The sequence below is a fragment of the Sinocyclocheilus rhinocerous genome, unplaced genomic scaffold, assembly GCF_001515625.1.
Source record: "Sinocyclocheilus rhinocerous isolate Xijiao unplaced genomic scaffold, SAMN03320098_v1.1 scaffold461, whole genome shotgun sequence".
Classification (NCBI taxonomy): Eukaryota; Metazoa; Chordata; class Actinopteri; order Cypriniformes; family Cyprinidae; genus Sinocyclocheilus; species Sinocyclocheilus rhinocerous.
The window spans coordinates 977,255-1,000,772 of NW_015624123.1; the positions used below are offsets into that span (position 1 = coordinate 977,255).

A 23,518-nucleotide genomic window follows, 5' to 3' on the forward strand; every position below is an offset into this window, starting at 1 on the left:
TGCTAGATTTTGTGACTTTTCAGACCCCTTTAGGGATTTTTCCCCCCCAAAAAAGCAGCTAGAAACAAATCGAATGACTTCTTGGACAAACTCATCGGTACTGGTTTTCTCTCTGCGTCTGCTGATATACTGTAGATATATTCTGTTGCTTCTAATCTGAGTGATAATTTAAAATTGTAAATATAGCTGAAAAACAGCATATCCATTGTCTTTATGTGCATTTGATTTTCATGACGTCTCGATTATAAATCAGGATTTTAGTGCAGATTAACAGGTTGGAAGGGAGAGCTGGATATGTAGTCTTAATGGGCCATTTTTCAGTCACTATTTCATATTCATCCTGTTGTCTGACAACAGAAACAGAAAAACATATAAATGAAAACAGTTTTATTGGGAATTTGGCTGTATTAAAATACAGTATGTGAGCTTAGAGAGTAGTAGAAAGGCAAAATGTAAAAGGTTGACAGAAGGCAGAATACAAATGCAATAGTGTCATGAATATGCTAATTAGCGTATGACATCATTTAGCAACTTTTAAAGCAGGCTTTACTACTTTCCATTGAAAATCATTGGCAGCGGTGGATGTCAAAGCCTGTTTGATAGTGGTAAGAACTGATTGAGATCTTTGCTTGACTGTTTATGTGGTTGTTATAGTGATTGTATACTCTTAAAAATAAAGATTCTTTATTGACCTATCTAGTGGCATCTATTTATAAATCACAACACCACAAAAGGTTCTTTGGGGAACCAAACATGGTTCTTCTATGGCACTGCTGTGAAAACCACCTTTTGGAATTTTTATTTTTAAGAGTGTAGTAGATTTAGATGCAATCTCGAATTTGATTGTTGTTCATACTTAAAAGGGATAGTCAAAAATGACAGAATTTTCATTTTTGTGTGAAAAAAATCACAAAAATCCATTCAAGGACTCACTATGGTATTCACTATGACCACTATCACACTTCTGTGAGCAGCTTGTTTATCATTGTTGAGTTTGCTGTGGTTTTATTGGTATAACTTTTTGGTCATGTGAAAACCTTTGGGCAAGTCTGATCCTAATATGGTAAAGGCCTAGCTCATGAATATTACTTAGGTCACATTACTGGGTTGCACTAGGAGGTTACCAAGAAATGAGAGGCTGACCTAATCAATATGCATGAGCTCTAGTATGATTCATAATATCACACACTTAGGAGAGGTGCCTTTGCCCTGGACCAGAGAAGGCTTAACATGCCCCGTGGACATGATTGAGTCTTGAGAATTTTAAAATGTTAAATTTTTAAAACTGCTGGCTAATAGGTCAGTTCTTAAGATGACCATATTTTTAAAGCTAAAATATCATTGGGCATGTGTAGTTCTCATGCATTTCCAATGAAGCTAAATGCTTTAGTGTTTCTTTAATTTTTATGTGCTTTGTTAACAAAAGGCTTCAAATCCAGAGAGGCTTAAGCTTCAGAAAATAATTTTTAAGATGAAATATGTCCTTTTTAAGCGAGCTTGCATCAAAAATCCATTAAAACAGGACAGTACAGAATGCAAAATGAGGGTGTGTGTGTGTGTGCCCCCGAGGGTATGAGTGGTGTAAGGGCTTGTGCTGGCTGCTGTCCATAGAGCAAAGAGACCAGCAGCAATGCAGAATTAATGAAGGCTCATTATGATGAAACTCTCCATCAGAGTGTCATTCATTCTACACCAGAGACAGACTGAAGTTTTCAACAGCCGTCACTGTGTCTGGAGGAATCTGTGTGTATGTGTGTGCTTCTCTGAATACATTTGCATTTATCATGGCTGAGTGTGTTTATTACAGTGTGTATAGTGTCTCCTGTGCCTCTGAGTCTGGACACTGAACAGCATGTTTGTGTGTCAGACAGGGTCCAGAATTAACACTCAACAAATGCCAAATGCATGTAAAAATTGGCTTCGGTGAGTAAATATATATAAGTTTCTTGCCAGTGGCTGGCAACTAATAAGAATGATAATCATATATGCAGAATATGTCTTGCAATAGTAAATAGGATCGCAAAGGGCACATATCACATTTTTGGCAGAGTGATGCAGACTCATTTTGTACATCACCATTAAAAAATTAAGGGGTCGCTAAGATTTTTTTTTGTTTTTGAAAGACGTCTCACCATGACTTATGCTCAACAAAGCTGCATTTTGCCTAAAACACAGTAAAAATAATATTATGAAATATTATTAAAATTAAAATAACTGTTTTCTATTTAAATATATTTTAAAATGTAATTTATTATTGTGATTGCAAAGTTGAATTTTCAGCATGATTACTCCAGTCTTCAGCGTCACATGATTCTTCAGAAATCATTCTAAAATGCTGGATTTGCTGCTCAAGAAACATGTTTTATTATTATCAATGTTGAAAACAATCGTGCTAATCTTTTGTAACATTATAAATACCTTTACTCTCACTTTAGATTCATTTAAAAAAAGTATAAATAAAACCAACATAAAATCTTACTGAGCCCAAACTTTTGAATGGTATTTGCTGCAATTTTGTGACTACAAGAAAAAAGCAGGTAAATAATCCCATTATGATGACGACAAATTGTTAAATAAATATTTCTAAATAAATACTTATAAATATTTTTTATATTATAATAAAAATACTATTTTATAATGTAATAGAGAATGACACATAACTGCGAAAATAATCATTTTTTTTGTATACTTTCTCAATTTACTTCGCAGTTCATTTTGAACCCTGTGTTTAGATGTTGACATACCTCATATGCATAATCAAATAGCTCCAGTATGGTCAGGATACTTGCACCGATAAACAAGCCCATCTGACCACCAATATCACCTGCAACATAAATATATTTATGATTTAGAGGAACAGAGAGAGAGAAAAGATGAAAGACAGTATTCATGCTGCAGTGTGTTGTGTGCTGTGTTACCTAGCAGACCCGCCACCTCGTACGCTTTCTTCTGCTCTATGGTCTCATAATTCAGAGCCTCAAAGAACACATCCAGAACAAGGATATTGTCCCTGCATCAACAGAACACATAGAGTGATGTTATGAAGTTATATTCAAATTCATAACCAGAAAAAAAGTGATCCGTTTGTTCACACCAGAAGCAAATAAGTTGTGCAACCTGACACAAGCAACGCCAAGCAGAAGATTTTTGATGTTTAATATTATGCTAAGTGGAGCATTTTAAACCAATGAGATTTCACTGTAAGCGGAGCTAGTCAGCGTGATGCAACAGAAATAAAACCACATGACCGATAAAATGTCATGGCTGCTTAGAACAGAAGTGCAGTCAATAAAAATGGTTACCAACAATATATCTGTTAGCTCTAGTTATTCTAGTGATTACATCTGCACTAATGGACATCTATCCTAACATTTTTTCCTGTGTGTCACCTGAATAAGGATACAGTTTTTGCTTTTTTACACAAACGCACACGCACACACACCTTTCTCACAGCAGTCTCAAGAACAGGCCAAAGGCAAACTGGCAGTTGTTGGATGTTAGTTGGTAAACTGCAAGAGGGCTAACCTCCAAACCCTGACAACAATTACACTAGCATTATCTCAACCATTCATTACGCCTCTATTATGCTGCAGAGATGAATGATCTTGGCATGACCGATAATTTGCGTGCATGTGTGGAGGAGTTAAAGTAAACAAGTTTTTTTCCCCTATCATCATCAAACGAAGCAGTCTAGAAAAGCTTATCTCTCTAGTGGGACACCAGAGTGATGATATGCTGTCTGCTTTATGCTGATTTAATTGACTCTGTGCTTGAGCAACATCTCTCTCTCTCTCTCTGTGTGTGTGTGTGTGTGTGTGTGTGTGTGTGTGTGTGAGAGAGAGAGAGAGAGAGAGAGAGTCAGTATTCCCAATAGCTCCACATCTCAGACACATCAATCACAAGCTTATCGCTATGACGATGAACTAATGAATGGAGAGGATGTTATATCTGTCACTATATTGAAGAACAACTCCCTGAATCTTCCTGACACAAAGCAAAAGTGTTCCCAACTTGTCAGCTAAATGTCTAGAGGAGAAATAAATATGTCTGAGAGCCACATCAAATGTCCTGGCGTCCTCATGTTGCTTTTATTGTAGAGAAGCACATCTATAAACTGAGGCAACATTTCAAACACACATTAAGTAGGACAACAACACACAGGGGGAGTTTCTTTGACACAAGTAAAGCTTTGTCTCAGAATACAGTGTCCATTTCCTCGTGTCACAACCAGGGTTGTGCATCATTTGTAGTGGAAAAGCAATGTCAATTCAATTATAATTAATTTCCTCAATTTGTATTTGAAAAATGATCATTTTAAATGTGAATTTAGTATGTAAATTAAGATAGAATACAATTTAAAAGCAACCCAACTGTTTGTAATTTTAATTTTACTTTTCATTATGAATATTTATATATATATATATATATATTATTCCACAGAAATTCAGCTTTGACATTACAGGAATAAAATACATTATAAAATATATTAAAATAGAAAATGTTTATTTTAAATGGTAAAAATATTGCTGATTGTATTTTGAGACTTTTCAAAAAAAAAAAAATCCTCTTCCTGTCATTTCACTTTAACATCCTGTGATTTATGTCCAGTTTAATTCATGCTTGTGAATAAATTTAAGTAAATTCTATTTTCCTCAAGCTTAATAACATCCCTGCTAGAAAAGTGCAAGCTTGTGATCATTAACAAGCTCCATCTCTGTGATCTTGATATGAGGTGGAACATTAACTGGTAATTTTGCTAATTGGTGGCAGTAATGAGGTAAAAGTTAAAACTCGTAAAAGGTATTACAAGGACAACAATTAAAAAGTTTGGAAAGTGGTGAAAAAGTTGCAACATACATAAAAAATATACTTCAGAGACCTTTTTGAATGCTGAATTCAAAGCTGTTTTGATGTATTTGAGGGGAAAGATGTGAGGTGTGTACTCACGTGATGTACTTCTCCGACCGGTTGAACTTCTTCTCCAGGTAGCGTGCAGAGGTTTTACTGGGGATCTTGACCATGGAAAGCTCTTTGTTGTATCGAGTCATGTTACAGGGGCTCCTGCAGATGCAGTTTGTGCCTTCAACAGCTGACAGAGCAGCTACGGAAAGCATGAAAGGGTATAGACGAGAGGAAAAAGAAAAGAGAAAAAGAAAATGAGGAGAGACAGGAAAGGGTACAGGGAAGAAAGGGAGAATATATGTCAGTTCTTTCTGCAGGCAGCATTCCTGGGTTCTATGTATGACATTCCTTAACTATCAACTTAAAGAACATGAGGTCGTCTTATCCTTCTCTGCACATAGAGGGTCTTTTCAGTGTTTTCACATACACACACACACACACACACACACACACACACGTTTACTTAGCTATCTAAATGGGGACATTCCATAGGCGTAATGGTTTTTATACTGTACAAACTGTATATTCTATCACCCTACACCTAAACCTACCCCATTACAGGAAACTTTCTGCATTTTTTCAATTAAAAAAAAAACTTTGTTTACTTTATTTTTATACCAGTTTTACAAACGAGGATTGTCCCCAAAATATGGTTAAGTAGGCACACACACACACACACACACACACACAATGATTGAAGGTCAAAAACAATGATTGAAGTATAATTCAACTTTTGGCCTTGTTAGAAGACTTTCAAATCACTGCTGTCAACTCTTGACGGCTTGGAAAAATATTATGTGTTGCACTTTTAATTACCTTTAGAGAGATACTGCAAGCATGATGAAAACCACCACTATGAATCTGATAAACCGCAAGGATCATATTGTCAAAGTGCTTTCTAACATTCTAGAGAAAAACAAAAGACTGATTGATTGGCAGGTGAAACGTATTTACTGTAAAAATATTTATTTTGAATAAACTTGCTGACATTTAGTTTTCAGTGAATGATAAAGAGACTCAATGCTTCAGTGAAGAGTCTGTGCCCCGCTAGTCAAAGCATAAGCAATGTGTACAGGATTGCAATTGGAATGCCAATCATAGTTTGGAACCAAACCTAAAGCATCCTAATAGGATCAAAAAAGAATTCTCAAAGCCCCTACTGGATATAAAGAAATTGCTACAGGACTTTTTGAAACAGGTGACTTCCCCGGCTCCGTAGTTTCTTATTTCCCATTTTTGTACATGTAAAATAACAAAAGAGAATAATTTGCTATTCTCTTGTCTGTTGCCAAGGGCTGGAATCTTTTGCTATTGGCTGTGCCTTCCTCAGATTTCTAATCAGCTCATAACTTGCATGACCTGGAGATGGAATCTGACCTTTCACAGAAACATTTTTAAATTCCTCCTTCCCTGACATTTTCTATCTCCACCTCTGTTTCTTCTCCTCACTTCCATCCCCTCTCTCGCCCCTGCTGTTGTAGATGATGCTAAAGTCACATCATTTAATTGGAGAATTAAGTCAGATTTAACCTCTTCTATACACACACACACACATGTCTGGTCAGCTATCTAAATGGGGACATCCCATAGGCGTAATGGTTTTTATACTATCCATCATTCTGTATGAACTTCACAGCACCGTTCACATCCCATAACTTTCACATCTTTTTTTCCAAACATTGCCAATGGCAGATCCTGTGCTCCAAACCACAAGGGTTGTGTTATAGAAAACAGTTGGGAGTTTCATACTACCACACTACTTGTACTACTTTAACAGTACAGAATATAAACAGTGCACAGTGTGGACATTTTCTGCATGCATGGAAAAGTCAATTGACCGTTCGCAAAGACTTACTGTTGGTATCCCCGACAAACAATGCTGATCTCACACTACTCATCATGTTCTCACGCAGTCAAAAATACATTGCAGGGCAAAGAGTAAACTGACAACACGCCGACAGACAATACAGAGCAGGTTACTTCTGGTATGAAACAAGGTCTCAGGACTCTCAGCTTTTAAATTGTCATTTTTAAAGAAATTAAAACAATAAATACCGTTTTGTGGCTCTTCAATGCTGAAATTAATATTAACTGAGATTAATAAATGCTGTAGAAGTATTGTTCATTCTTAGTTCATGTTAACTAATGGATCTTATTGTACCATCACAACTGCAATTCTAATAGAATAGCTGATTTAGTATTTTACATAAGTACTAAATCATTATGTCATTATATCATTTACATAATGGGTATTTGTTATTTGTGCTAACTACCAGGTTTTGACCCTGGCTTTGACCGTCACTTGTAATATGTCCTTCTTGCAGTATTTGATCAGACTACCAAGAGAGAGAGAGAGAGAAAAAAGTTAATTGGATTAAAATAACTGCATTAACAATACAAAACAACAATGCTTATTTCGTAGGAGTACTGCTGTTTTTAATGTAACATTGCATACTATTTCCTCATTGAATACTGTTTTTTGTAGGCAGTATACAGTATATAGTGCACAGTGTGCTGTAAGCAGTACATTATTATTCCATTCTGAACATCTCTTGATTAACATTCTGTGTGTAATAGTCCTTGTTCTGTCTCTGAGTGTTTTCTATCATTGCCAATCTCACTCATTCTGTTTTTCTTTCTTTTTTTTAATTCCAGCAACATCCCTTTCATACCTCTAATAGCCTCCCATTCATTTTTAAATGTGTTCATCTGCATATTGTTCTGGTGAAACCGAAAATACATATTCCTTCTTTTCTCAGGGTGCTGTGAACAGAAAGTTGGAGTTGGTGATAATTTCCTCACTTTGCCAAAGATAAGAACCAGCTGTCAAGCATTTTGAAGCCAGCAGCGAAAGTTTTGGACAAGCTGTTCAGCCTCTTGTGCTGTGCTGTTGTGCCTTTACTTGTCAACTGAGGTCAGAGACTTCCCACTGAAACTTTTCCAGTGGTTTGGAAGTCTGTCCCTCTTCATACTCTATTGGCTTTATCTTGTATAATTGTGCACAGAGAATTCTAATAAAAAGGTAAAAATGTGTGAAATTGGACATATTAATAACCTGAGGATGTCTTTGGAAATGGCTTGTGTGCTGAATACCTGAGCCGTTTGAAAATGAACAGTCCTAGCTGTGCTCTAATTTGAATTTGCTCATTAGTGGAAGATAATTAGTTAACATGGAGCCAACTTGGTTATTATGTGTGGGATAGACCGCTGGTATATACTGTCAGATGGTACGTAGAGAGGGAGTTAATGAGGGCCAGACTGCATTCTGTTGGTAGGGATGGTGCACAAAACAGTTCAAGTCTTTGTTTTCCCTGAATACATTTCCAAAACTGTGGCTTAATTTGTGCGAGTTCACGAGCGGATTTGAAGTTCAATAAAGCAGTCTCAGTGTCAAGAGGAATCAAGATCTGCAAAGAAAAATGCAATTATTTTGTAAGAGAACCGAAGAATACTTTCAAAGTTTCTCCACGCAGAGTTAATATAGTCTAATTTGGTGAAGCTTGTGAAGATTATATATAATACGTTCTGATGTCTAATGCTTCCAACTGCTGTACAAGAGAGACACAAGCACACATACAAACAAACTGATTTGTTCTATTACATTTATTTTAATTTTTGTTCCTCCGTTTGCCCTTTTCAAGGATCCGACTTAACAACAAAACACAGCTACAGAGGAGGAAGATGTGGAGCAGAGAATGAAAGAAGGACCGTGGCTGCTGTTTTCATGAGTTTTGCCCATATAATTGGATTTGTGGACGGTCAGTGCAGTAATAGTCATGAGGGTCTGCTGAATAGAAGCTTTTGCATATGTATTTTGTGCCACGGGAGTTTGTTAGATGAATGAAAATGAGACCAGTAATACATCAGGATTCAAAACACACTTTATCCATTCAGCTAGTCTCACTGATGAGAAAATGTCAAAAACATCCGGACTCGTTCTTGTTTTGTTATGTCGTGCAGGTCGAATATGGGGGTTTACTTATTCAAAAAAAAAAAAAAAGATACTATGCCGTTTTGGATACAGCCTATTTTAATTGCAGAAAAGTACAGTGGTTCTCAATCCTGGCACTGAAGTACACAAGCACCTCTTCTTTTTTGATGTCTTTAGTCACAATTTATTTGAAGGTCCAATTCTCGCTATGAACAAACCATTAACTACAACGTTTATCTCAATAAACTCCTAATTTGCTGCTTATTAATAGTTAGTACGGTAGTTGTTAAGTTTAGGTATTGGGTAGGATTAGAGATGTAGAATATGGTCATGCAGAATATGTGCTTTATAAGTACTAATAAACATAGGCATGCTAATAAGCAACTTAATAGTGACAATTGGTCCCTATCCTAAAATGTTACCAATACAGATAGTGCTAAATCTTCACAGTAATAAACCGGAAAATAACAGTGTTAATGTTGCAAAATTCATAAATTATGAAATAAATCTGATTCAGCTGAAAAGCAGCTCTACACTCTAAAAATGCTGGGTTAAATACAACCCAGTACTGGGTAAAATATGGACAAACCCAGCAACTGGGTTGTTTTGACCCAGCTTGGTTAAACATTTAACCCAACCGCTGGGTCAAAACAACCCAGTTGCTGGGTTTGTTCATATTTCACCCAGCATTTTTTAGTGTGCAGAAGCCAACAGTGTCATTATCCAGCTCAATAGAGTTTAAGTTTTGCTCTCATCTGATAGTGTCAATGCAGTCAAATTTTGCAGTCTTTTAAATCCACAGGGAAACATACAAAATGTGCAGTGCTGGAGTTCTCCAGGACTGAGATCAGCTGGACTATAGAAATAGATCATATTGAACTTTACATCATTTTTTGAGAAAGTATGCTAAATGGAGCCAGAAATATGTATGCTATTACAAATAAAACCTTGACTGGAGCATTTACAAACAAAATGGAATACAAACTCTCAATGTGTCTTGAATTAAATGTGGTGAAATGCTATTCTGAATTGTTCTGACCCAATTTAACGTGTATACTATATGTATAAATAATAAATGGGTGTAGAGACTAGTGTGTGTACCGGGTATTCCCTATATTATTATATTTTTATTATTATTATTATTATTATTATATTATTACTATATTATTATTATTATTATAGGTACCAAATGTACCCAACAAGCATAGTAATAACAGTAATTTTTGACCTTGTGGGGACATTTTTTGGTCCCCATGAGGAAAACAGCTTATAAATGATACAGAATTAAGTTTTTTGAAGTTATTTTCTGTGAGGTTTACGGGTAGGTGTAGGGTAAGGGGATAAAATACAGTATGCACACTATAAAAAACATTAAGTCTATGGAATGTTCCCATAAAACATGGAAACAGTGTGAGTGTGTACAGTATGTGTGCGTGAAGAGCACACTCACCCAGAGCAGGTTCAGCACAGTCCTTATACTGTTCAGGAGTGCAGTACGGAGAATCACCTAGAAATGAGAGAAAAACAAAGAAACAGAAAAAATGTAAGTGCCAAAGAAAAGTTCTTCTTTATTCAGCCTTCTTAAATTAATAATGAAACACTGAAAACGTGTTCTGAGTAGGAGAAAAGACAGACCCAACCTTCACCCAGCCAAACTCAGCAGCACGACAAGGAAATAAACAACTGGGAATGTATGTGTGTGTGTGTGTGTGTGTGTGTGTGCGTATGGAAGAGAGTTTTGTGCACGTCTGCACTTGCTCTTGGCCAAAATGTATCAGACGTATCCTGAATGTACATCACAGAGCAGTCACAATCAGTTAATGAATCTATAATTGCAGTATTAGAGCAGGGTGCCTGTGTGAATGAAGGACTAGTCATCTATGAGATAATTGTCCTGTCTTCAGCGTCAATTGAAGTAGCAAGAGGTTGAGGTTGGCACCTATGGGTTAGAATTAATAGGGACCTGTGTTAAAAAAAGTGCAGTTTTATCAGATAGGTGAAAATGGAAACCATATAGTGTCATTAAAAGAGACCGGTTGAAAATGAAAACGACTGCAGCACTAACTTTAAAGATCAGCTATTATGGGAGTGCATAAATTGGCATTAAGAATGGGACATAAAGGGCACTAAGTCACAATGAAAAGTTCATGAAATCATATTGTGAAATCATGGATATATACTGCGTCTTTAAAAAGACCATTTAGCAACAGTTAAAGATGACTATTTATCAATGGGCCAAAATGACTATTTTATCAGTGAAATGAAATTAAAATGGAATGTTTCTGAAGACCATTTTGCGGAGAGATCTTCCACATTTCTCAAATTATACAATATGTCAAGTTCACTCACAGCTCATGCTTACAAGCCCTTGCTGTCAGTTCGTGGGCTTGTTCCAAACCACATTTGACCCACAGAATACTGAATTCAGTTCTATATTCTGACCTCATCTAAACAAGTTCAGTCAGGTTTTGCTCGGCTGCCAAATGCAAACCACAAATGCCACAAGCCATCAAGTTATCACTACACACAACCTCATGCTGACTTGCTTTCCGCCAGAATATGAGACGTGACCTCATTGAATGACTGTTCATCAAGAATTAAAGACCTTAGATGGGTTTACACAGAGAAGATGGGAACATTGGTCCCTGCTGGCTTTGTGATAGACAGTACAAACTCTATTTGTCATAACTATTCAGTCACAGGCATTATTAGTGACGTCTTCATTATGTCTGTCATCTGAATTCATAAAAAAGGGTTGGAAATCTGTTCTGATTTGTATGCAACATGGACAAAGTTTCAAAAAACAATTTGGACGTATGACGGAGTATTTCTGTGCCAAAAATCTTACTTCCGGGTTCGTACAAGTTTCGGAGAGTTTTTTTCGATAGTGGCTCTTAATGACGTAAACGAGGGTGGAACTCCTTATATGGGCATTTCTCCCGGAAGAGCATCGACCACACATCGACCAGAGCAGCTTTCTAAAGAACCCAGCGTTATGTAAACAGTGGATGCAGTTTGTTTTTCCGGGGCAGCAACAGAGTTTCACAAGTGTGTTTGTTGATGAAAGTTTTATAAATAAGGTCCAGTTCGATGCTGGATTTGCACATCGTTTGATACTGAAGGATGGAACGGTCCCAGCTATAAAAGATCCCGGTCATGATTGAAAACTGCTGATGGTAAGTGAAACTGCATCAAATGTCTGTGTTTTGTTGGCAATCGGAGCTCAAGTGCTCGTCACTCTTTAGCTCCGCCCACGGCGCGCCTCCAGGAGCTCGGCTGTTTCCGGAGAGAATCGTAAAGCTGTATCTTTCTTTTATAAATATGATAAAACTAAATACTTTTTTGGAGATATGAAGGATGCAGTACTACTCTATAGGTACTCAAGATTAACATGAGATTGGGTGAAACTGTGTGTGTGTTATGTCCCCTTTAACTACTATGTATACTTACATCAAAAAATAAGTGCAATGTACTTAATGTGTACATATTGTATTCCAAACACTTTTGCTGCTATTGAGGTGGGATACGGATAAGGTTAGGGACAGGTTTGGTTGTGCAGTTTTAATAGTTTTAAGGGTGGTTTAAGGTGTAAGGGATGGGTCAACAGTGTAATTATAAATGTAATTACAGAAATTAATTACTGATGTAATTACATGCTGTTATTTTTTTAAATATAAGTACAATATGGAAAATATGTATGTACAGTACACAATAAGTGCATTGTATCACATGGCCACTTAATATAAACAGGGACCTGTTTTTTTTGTTGTTGTTTTTTTATTATTGATACTTTGGCAATATTTTGTATAAAATCACGATAATTTCTGAAACTGAAATTGAAATGTATTGCAGAAGTGAGAGAGGGTGAGTATGAAGAAAAAAGATAAGTTTCAAGCACTGCTATGTTGGGACGTACCAGGCATGTAGACCATCCTGCAGTTGCAGTTTTCTACGATGTAGCGCGTCTCACACTCGATACGGCAGGCAGACACACTGTACACCTGAAAGAGGCCTGAATCCAGGGCTCTGGACACACACTCGCCCCACGGAGGAGGAAGGTATGTCAGCTGAAGGAGAAGAAAAGATTATAATGCATTAGACAGGCTGATTAGCATGTGCTTGACATTCTCATGCAGCAACATTGGCAATAGAGTTTTTTTTTTTACATACTTTTTTTATTTATTTAATTTTGGGGGTTGGTGGGAAGTATACTGCTTTTAAAAAACACCAGTGGTCAATGTAAATCTCTTTTATTTTATCTCAATAAACACCAATTGACAGCATGCCCACAGAGCATTCACAGTCCATTTCCTAACCCTCTAATGTCATATCGCACACAAAACAACTGCCCTGGAAGATAATAGTACTGGGCTGATACAATGAATGTTTTTGAGCCAGAATTAATTTGTTATTACAGTTACTATTGTTTTGAATTAATTGGATTGGCATTAGAGTTTAGTTTGAGTGAATAAACTAGATATTCACAAGCATAACTGTATTTTCCAGTTATGCCTATTTTGACCTTTTCTGCTTTCTGTACAATAGCTCACAGAAATTGCTATATAATTAATTTTCATGTATTTGCTCTATTATGGCTGTATATCTCAACACTGCAAGCAAAAACAAAATAAATTGTCTAGTCAAAGTTTACCTAAAAAGCAACGACAAAAGTTGAAAATCAATATTAAAAAAATAAATAGTAACACTTTACAATAAAGTTCTATTTGATAACATTAGTCAATTATACTTGTTATCATGAATTGACAAAAAAAATTCTTAAGGATGTATTCATTTCAGTTGGTTTCCAACATTTACTAATACATTATTAAAATCAAAAGTTGTATCTGTTAATATTAACTAATGGACCTGAGCTAACATAAAACAATTCTATTTTTATTAACTAGCATTAACAAAGATTAATAATGTAGCAAATATATAGCTCATTGTTAGTTAATGCATTAACTAATGTTAACTAATAGCACCTTGTTGTACCAAAAAAAAAATGCTTTCACTTAAAACTATATAAGTTACAGAGCTAAAAAGTAAAGATAGGATGGAAGACTCAAAAATGTCATCTGTGGTCTGTTGCTTTTCATTTGACATCAAATCGATCAGACAGTCTCTTCCTATCTGAAATGAATAATATTCTATCCTCTGGATATTTCTACAATGGCATCTGTAACTGAAATTAGTGCAAAGCTTAATCCATGCATGTCAGAATAAAGTCCAAAACCACCTTCATATCAGCCAGGAAAACATAAAAAAAAAAAACTCTGTGCACACCACATCACAATCATCGAAAAAAAGTGAATTCGTTCCAATTTGGCACACATAGTCCCTCCCTTCTGTTCTGCGCAAGAGTGATAAACAATTGTATGAATTTATCATAAAATTATAATAAAAAGGATGCTTTACAGAGGTCTTTGTCTAAGGATTTACATAGACACAAGAAGCGCATTTTGTCAGATGCAGCAACAGGCATCCTGCATGCTGGCATGTGTCCACTGGCTGGAAGGATTGTTTACTGTGTTACAGACAACTTCTAACACGATCACACTCCACAATCCTCCATGAGCAAACACCCTGGACTGGTTCTCGTATCAGCGAACCTGGCAGCAGATGGATCGGGAAGGCGGCAGGGAGGGAAGGGCGTGAATGTCAAGGGAGAGAGAAATATGGAGCAGGATTAAGGATTTAAGAGGGAATGACAAAAGAGATCGTAAACAACAAGGGGAAGAGACATGGCACAGGAAATGGCAGGTGGAGAGGAGGAGGAGTCCATCTGCCCCAAAACAATAGGTTGTCCACATCCACACTTCTCCGAGCATACATTACCCACGCTTCCATGCAGGTCAGCTTCATTTAGTCTCAACAGGAGACATCATGGGTAATGTGGTCTTAAGACCGAAAGAGCCAAATGTGAATAATGAGCTGACTTGGAGGGGATAAGAAGGGACATAATCTCTTTCCAACTGCGTCTGGAAACCACTGAGCATCAGGCACAGATTGAGGAACCGATTTCACGCGGCTGCTGATGGGAAAAAAAGATATCTGACAGGCAAATGAAACTTGTCAGTGGAGATAAAATCAAAGCTATTTTGGCATGGGAAGACTTTAAAAGGCCTGTCGTCTTACCTCTGCTCTGGGAATCAAAAATAAACCAGCATCCAGATCTGACGCTGGGTAACAGAGGGCAAATGCTGACAAAAGCTTGCCGCAACAAACAATATCTTTAAAACAAAATCAACTACAGATTCTCTGGTAAACAGCCTTATAATAACTTCATTTGCATGTCTGCAGTGTTCCTTCAGAGGTATTGCAGCATATAGACTCTCTTTGAACTATATGAAAAACAAGCTTAATTAAGTATTTCTCAAAGTGTATGAAATCATGCTTTATATGTGTATTACTAGTAGCTGTGATTGCATCAGTAATTCCAACATCAAAGGATAAATAAATGTATAAATAGAAGTACAAAAATATACAATAAAACATATATAGGCATACTACTTATACCAGAAGAAATAGTTATTAAAAGGTTTTAAAGATTACAAAAAAGCCCCCAAATGTTACCTTACTGTAGCAGATGAGATCAAAAAATAAACATGCTTTAGAAGTCAATATATAATTTATAAATCACTGAACATAAGCAATTCCAACTGAACACTGTTTTTCAGTGTCTCACTCAATTTAAAGATGTTGTGTCAAAAATACATGCCAAGCCCCTCCATTCTGATTACAATTCTGAAATAACTACGGACAAATATGGATGTAACTAATAACATTACTTTTTATTGAATTCATTTTATTGCTTTTTTTTTCAATTAACCACACTAGCAATTATATGTTAAGTTGATAGCTCTAATTATTACACATTGTTTTTTACAATCGGTTCTTACTATTAACACTACAAATCAGTACAGGGTTGTGTGAGCTATAATTTTTAATTCAATCAGTCAGTTGAGTTGTAGAAAATGCTGATGTTCCATTTACATTAATTATTCATTAATGATTAAGACAGTGAGAGTGTAAATCAGGGTTCTGCCCTTATAATGACCTTCCCTTCCAGCATCAGTGTGTGTGAAGCTCTGTGATCACACTCAACTAACTCTGAGGGTAGATACTTTATATACCACCTTCTGTCACTACGCAGCTCTGATGAACACGCATGCTTTCTGATCACAGTGCGTTCCAAATAAATTTTTGAAAAAAGCTGTTCAAAATTTGGGGGTCTTTTTTTTCTCAAGAAATTAATACTTTTATTCAGCAAGGACGCATTGCATTTTTCAAAAGTAAAAGTAAACACTTTTACTTTGCCACTTAAAAAAAAAAAAGATATCACAGAAAAAAGTATCACAGTCTACACATTTAATATTGATAATACTTCTTGATTTCTGAAAGATCATGTGACACTAAAAACTGGAGTTTTTAAATTGTAATAATATTTCACATTATTAAGGTTTTTACTGTATTTTTTGATCACATAAATGCAGCCCTGGTGAACATCCAAGATTTTTTCCCCAAAAAATATTTAGAAATCTCACCAACTTCAAACGTTTGATCTAAAATGCACTGTTACTGGCAACTAGGGACAGAGAGTTAAGCACTCAAGTTCGAATTTATACTATCTCAAAGAACTGTGCAGGCGGTAATAAGCTTCTTTCTGCTACATGAAGAAAATCTTTTCTTTTTTTTTGAAAAGAAAGAAAAACTTAATTTATATGTTCTCAAAGAACAGCAGGTGCAAGCCATAATGTTTTAAAGAGCAGCTACAGCTTCTACTTACTCTGTTTATATCTTAATAACAAAAATGGTTATTGATTTTATGAAGATTATTAAAGTACTATCTTAAAATACTACACAAACCATTTCACATCCATGACAATACAAATATTTTTGATTAAATGACAACAATCCATTTCAAAACCAGAAAACAATGTTAATATTCTATAGCAAATTTATCATAGTGATTTAGAGACCATGATATTGGCAAAAGTCATGTAATTGAATGCTGGAAATGACCGTTTGTTTCTTCAAACTAGTCTGAAGACCTAATTTAGCATATTTACTGGCAGAGTGTTGGGGGTGTTCTGCCAGAGGGATCACTAGAGACGCTCCCAAATGGAGGAAGGAGGGATGAGATAGACAGGAGGGAGTGGAAAATATATCCCGCTGCTGGATGTTTTTTGTTTTTTTGCGGGTCCTATAAGCCTAAAGTAAAGTTAATTAACCAGTGCTAAATTTACAGAGCTCCCGGCTGAGCTAAAGCACAAGAGAGGAATGAAAAGGCATTTCTGAGAGGAAAATGTCATTCAGGCTCAATCTGTGAACTCAAGACTCTTCAATCAAATGAAAAGCCATTGCAGCTCACCCTACTAGCTGCATTCATATTACATGGCTTTAGAAATTGGCCACATTCACCTTGTTTGCTCTTTTCTCCTTCTCTTTGGGTCTTTTGTAATGGGTTTCTTGCAACATTGCATCAGCGAGTCATTACGGCCCCTGGCTAGGACATCAGGGTTAATGATAATTAGTTTGAGATACACCCTCCTGGTCAGAGGATATTTAAAAACAAATCATTTTCTCGAAATCTTAAGGAATGTTCTGTTCTTTTATTTATTTTGGTTTATACTAATTTCACGGCTATATTTGTTCTGTTGATGTAAATTTCCAAAATGAATGGAATGATTAAGTTAAGACCATAGACCCAAATGACCGTTTGGTAAGGTAAATAAAGTGATGAAATGTAATGTTCAGACAAATAATGCTTGGATCTGAAGGATAATTTGATGTTATGGTCCATTTTTTTACAGTACATCTGAAAGGCGAGATATATTTAGTGAACATGTGAGCACAGGCTGTGCTCTCAGTGCATTCTGGGAGTGACTGAGATACAATTCCCAAAATATCAATAAATCAATCAAAGACTGTTATTATCACAAAATAAAGAACATACTTTCTGAATTCAATCAATGTTCAGCAACTCAAAAGCTGTTTACTGTTGGTAAGATGCTGAATGTGCAGAGTGAGATTTATAGCATCCTGCCATGTCCTGAGGGACAACCAGGGCTGAGAAAAGAGCAATAAATAAATGTGTTGTTGAAAATGGTCTCCCTGACACACATGACTGGCCATGAAGAGCACTGCGACTTTTCCCAGTGGGCCGGCCAAGTTGTCAAAACCAAGTTTGTAAAAAATAGTTTCAGGGAAAAAGTTCTGATCTTGTCAGGCCGGCTCATTTGTTCAACAGGGAGGGTAGTTAATATCTCAGCTGATCTTTCCAGCACATTCGGAACCACATACTAACCACACTCCAGTCTTGGTACAACTATTAACAAACTATTAGCAAAGTTCACAGTAAATATAAAGTTCAAACGTCTGTGGTTTTCTTTCTTTTTCCTTTTCTTTCTTTCTTAAAAAAAAATAAAATAAAAAATTATTATTATTATTATACAATATAATAAATATAGTATATTATAATAATGTTCAATTATGCAAGGGTGCATTAAATTGATCCATCAAATAACTTTATATTATACTTTACAGACTTTTATGTATACCAAATAAATACATTTAAAATTGTAATAATTAAAATGTAAAAATGTAAATTTAAAATGTAATACATTTTTATAATTAATATAATTTCACAATATTACTGTTTTTCTGTAATTTTGATCAAATAAATTTAGCCTTGGAGAGTACAAGAGACTTCTCTCAAAAAAAATAAAAATAAAAAAAAGAATCTTACCATCCCCAAACGTTTGAACGGTATATTAAACAAAAAATTGGAAGCAGTTCTAAGGACACTAAAAAGTGAGTCTACTGCATTAGCCGCACACTAGTGTCTCTCACAGGCAATAAAGTTAAGATAATTATGATAGAACATTGATATATTTAATGGCTAATGTTTAAAAACATGCTGGAAAAAATATTATTGAAACCAAGCTGCAAAAAGGACTTGTTCTGAACTGTGACTTAACACGGATGAACACATCAACACAATAACGCCTTCACAGTAACACGTCAATGCCTACTTTCCCATCATTGCCTCCTTTGCCTGCCCACTGACACCCAGTGCATTTTCCAAATGAAGTGCCTGATTGTGTCAGTTACAGGATTATATGTTTGGTTCAGTGCATGTCAGTGTGAATTGTTTGTAAACCACTAAATATACGTGTGATAATACCTGTTCTACACGATCACGAAAAATTGATTTGAATTTCAATTATTATTAATACATATTAATTAAGAGACACAAAGCTAGTAGCAATGGTTACTCTTTGGCTCAATTCGACGTTTGAACAAGAATTCAAGTTGCTTTAATAAAAAATAAAAAAAAACTCCAATGGGTATGCTTGAGATGTAATCAGGGTAACACTTTAGAATAATGGTCTGCTGTTAACAAATAACTATGCAGGAAGTAATAGGCAGTACTACATTAACACTGAACTTAATACTATTAACTAATATGGAAGCAATATTAACTAAGCAGTAAGTAATAGCAAATTTAGAACAAAAGTAGTTCCTCATTAGGTATTCAGTAATATTAAATAAAATATCCGCACTGGGAACTACTTGCTAACTATGACCAATTCATAAAGAATAACCAATTAATTACTAATCACAACAGTAACATGTCTAAAAGTAAAGTATTTATTCTTAACATGGTCATAACATTTATTTTTCAGAAGCTTGCACCTCAAATGGGTTCTTTGCGGAAACTAATGAATGAATATGATATCCCCCAAATAAGTTAGCTACAGGTTGAGACTGTGACTACTATACTCTTACCAAAGAGTAGATTATTTCAAACTTAAACACAGAATAATAATAATGATAATAAAACATTTAAAATTTTAAACATTCATGAAGTGATGCTTGTGAAATCAATCTCAACCCCTCACTAATTACTCAAGCATTACCTTGTCAGCCCACAGGAACCACTAGTGATCTGTAATTTAATACATTTTTAGACATGCTACTGTTGTGATTAGTAATTAATTGGTTATTCTTTATTAATTGGTCATAGTTAGCAAGTAGTTCTTAATGAGTATATTTTTATTAGTAATTATTTCATACGTAATAAGGAACTACTTTTTGTCCTACTTTTTGAAAATCACTTGGACAAACATACTGTATATGACCATTATTCATCACTTGTTCATCACTATTGTTCAAAACTCTTCTACACATGACAGGGCCAACGATACTTTTCCTATGCAAAGATGTCAACCATAATAGTGTGCAGAAGACAGACTCGCTAACTGCAAATTGTAGGCAAGACAACACGGGTGTATAAAAAATATACATTAATCACAGTGCATAGGACAATTGTTTTGTATTACAAGTTTTCTGAAATGATATGTATAAATGATGCATTGTCTAATTAAATATGCACTAATTTCTAGAAGAAAAATCTGAACACTGGATAAAGTCAGGTTCAAAATTCTTCTTTAATTTTGTTGACATATTAGAATTGAAGTTGTTTACATTGGGGACTTTGGATATCTCTTTTATCACAACATAAATCAAAAATACTGTCAACAGCCAGAAAAAATAAACCATGTTTTTAGGAATAAAATGTCATATAAATCAGGCGAATGATATATGAATAAACTGCTCAAAAAAGATAGGAATAAAACTTTAAAGTTTGGTATATGTAAGTGCTACTGAAGAGGAGATTTCTGCCTCAGTGCATGAGGAAAAACATCATTTTGTGAAAAATGCCTTTCAAGATATATATTGTTACTAGACAGACAGACAATAGATAGAACGATAGATAGATAGATAGATAGATAGAACGATAGACAGACAGATAGATAGATAGATAGATAGATAGATAGATAGATAATCTATAGCAAATAGATAAGAAGCAATTAATTAAACACTTAAATGCCCTGCAAATCCAGCCCATCCGGCCCATGAGTTCACCCGTGAATGTTGTTGCTGGGGATAGGGCCTTAAAATGAAGGATATAAATTAATAAATAAAAAAGGACAGAAAGAAATAATGATAGATATTATTGAATGTACTGCAAATACAGTTAACAGAGTTAATATTGCATTTCTGTCACATAGAATTGCACTTGACAGTAAAGCACTGATATTGAGCTAGGATGTTGTAAAGTCAAGTCAAGTCATCATTATTTTTATAGCACTTTTAACAATACAGATTGTGTCAAAGCAGCTTTACAGTATTAAATTGGAAAAAAAAGGTGTAATAATGCAAAAGGACAACAGAAAGTAAAGTAAATTTACTGCTTTTAAATTCTCTCTTCTGTGACAGAAATTTTGAAGAATCAAACCATTTTGGTTACCATTGACTTCTATTATAAAAAAACAACAACAAAAAACAACAACAACAACAACAAAAAATTCTCAAATGAACATTTATGTTCCACAGAAAGTTTCCCAAAAAGTAAAATACTTGAAAAAAGTCTGCACACTCCCTCAAAAATCAAAAAAGTCACAAGCAAGATGAAAGCAAGCAATTCACTGAAAAAAAACAAGGCAACAAAGCAAACGTTTTGGTCACATGTTGACCATTTTCAATGCCAAGCTAACAACGTTGGAACAAGGAACCATCTTGATTTAAGAAATCACATGATGATTTAGGAGATCACATGATACCTGTTATACTGTATTATGACAACACTTTTAATTTCAATATCGTGATAATACCGCATACCGTGATAAAAGCATTAGCAATTAATCGCAACATGAAAATTTGATACCGGCATATCCCTAAATATATATATATATCAGTTAATCATCATATTAAATTACACAATATCAAAAAATAAATAAATTGAAAAAAAAAAAGACCACAACGTGTACATTTTAAGCTATGGATAATATACATTAAATTGGAGAATAATGCTTGTCTGTTGGAGTTGACAAGAAAGTACAATTCATAAAAAACATGACAATTGAAGTTCTTCATTTAATCCCTTCGGATATACACAGTCCATATAATAGATCCACTTAGCTTCACATTGTAACAGTCTTTTGTTAGAATCACCACCTCTTCTTGAACTGGTCAATCTCTGAATACCAGAAAATCTCATATCACTAAGCTTACGGTGAGCCTTCCACAAAATGTCTGGCCACAGGAGAATGAATATCCATCCTTCTGATATAGCTCCTGTGCTCGTTGAAGCGGGTCTTTAATTGTCGATTAGTCTTGCCAATATATTGTAGACCACATGGGCATGAAATAAGATAAATGACAAAAGATGATGAACAAGTGATGGTCTCTCTGATTTTGAATGCTTTCTGAGTGGTGGTGCTAGTGAAAGAGTCCGTTTTAATTGCATTTTCACAAGCTGAACAAATCTTACAAGGGAAGAAGCCAGTGGAATGATCCAAAGTCACATATTTGTTCTCCTTAATGAAGGTATCAGAACTGACCAAATGATCTCTTATGTTACGTCCCCTATAATATGAGAAAAGGGGAGGCTCCTTGTTATCAGCACCGATGTCATCGGCTCTCAGAACATGCCAATGTTTATTGATGATAGACTTGATTGTCTGACTATGAACAGTGAAGGTGGTACAACACATATAAGGTGGTCTTTGAGATGTCTTGGATTGTCTTTAAATAAAGTGTTTTCATCGACACAAACAAAAGTATCCAAGAAGTTGATCTTTTTGAAACTTGCTTCCATATTAAATTTGATCGTTGGTATAAGGTTGTTTAGATAACCAACAAAACGATCCAAATCATCATCATCTCCTGTCCAAATAAAAAAATGTCATCAATGTAACGGTTGAAAAAAATAAGATTTGTGTGTGATTTTACTTAAATATGAAAAAAGTAAATAAATGATGTCTGTATTCATGTTATTGTTAAAATGACTTTTCAGTTAAAAGACTCAGACACCGATGTGGAATAGGACACAAATTGGAGGCATCTACATTTAAGATCCAGAATAATTTTTTTTTTCTGCTGGCATACCTGATGGTAAATATATTAATACTTAAATATATATAAAACTTCACACATTCTTTTAAGGCCTCCATAATATGATAGTGTAAAAGTTGTATCTGTAGGCCTGTATGAATTAAGCCTTGAAAGACATGAATCATGAAATAGTTTTGCTTTTCTCTCTTTCACCCACACGATTCTCAACCCTCAGCACAAGTATTCATTCTTTCACAATCTTCAGCTCACCATAAAGAGACAGAGCAGTGCAAAATCAATAGGCATTGGCCAGCAAAAGCTTAGCTTAGCATAGATGCTACGGCAAATATGCATGACTTTCTTAACATTTGTCTGTGTAATAATTCCCTTCCATCATTTTACTAGTCTTAAGTTGTCACCTGTATTGTTATGTTTAATCAGATTGTCCAAGACGCCCTGGAAAAACAGTCCAGTGATGAGGAAGAAAACTAAGATGAGACAGACTTGTGCACTTCCATAAGGTAAAACTCACAATACTGTTGCAAAGTTTGTTTTTGTTTTGATTAAGGGGTTAATTTACTGAAATCAAAGTAGTCATGAACTCACCCTCGTGCCATTCCTAACACTTAAGACTTTTGTTCATCTTCAAAACACAAATGTAATTATTTTAATGAAATCTGAGAGATTTCTGTCCCTTCATTGACAGACTATGCAAATACCAATATGATGCTTCAGAAAGTTGTGTCGAGATTGAGCCGACAGTGCCGCATTTCAGCTGGAATC

At 35.2% G+C, this 23,518-nt stretch overlaps 1 protein-coding gene across 1 annotated transcript in view; it reads right to left on the reverse strand.

Annotated features, from left to right (window-relative positions):
• Positions 1–23,518, reverse strand: part of asic2 (acid-sensing (proton-gated) ion channel 2) — a 146,299-nt gene that overhangs the window by 12,530 nt on the left and 110,251 nt on the right. Inside the window, exons 4-8 of the mRNA XM_016549585.1 lie at positions 12,750–12,900; positions 10,284–10,340; positions 4,948–5,101; positions 2,919–3,010; positions 2,745–2,824 (exon numbers count right to left, since the gene is read on the reverse strand). Of these exons, the coding sequence (XP_016405071.1) occupies positions 2,745–2,824; positions 2,919–3,010; positions 4,948–5,101; positions 10,284–10,340; positions 12,750–12,900 (534 nt within the window). The remainder of the gene's footprint in view (positions 1–2,744; positions 2,825–2,918; positions 3,011–4,947; positions 5,102–10,283; positions 10,341–12,749; positions 12,901–23,518) is intronic.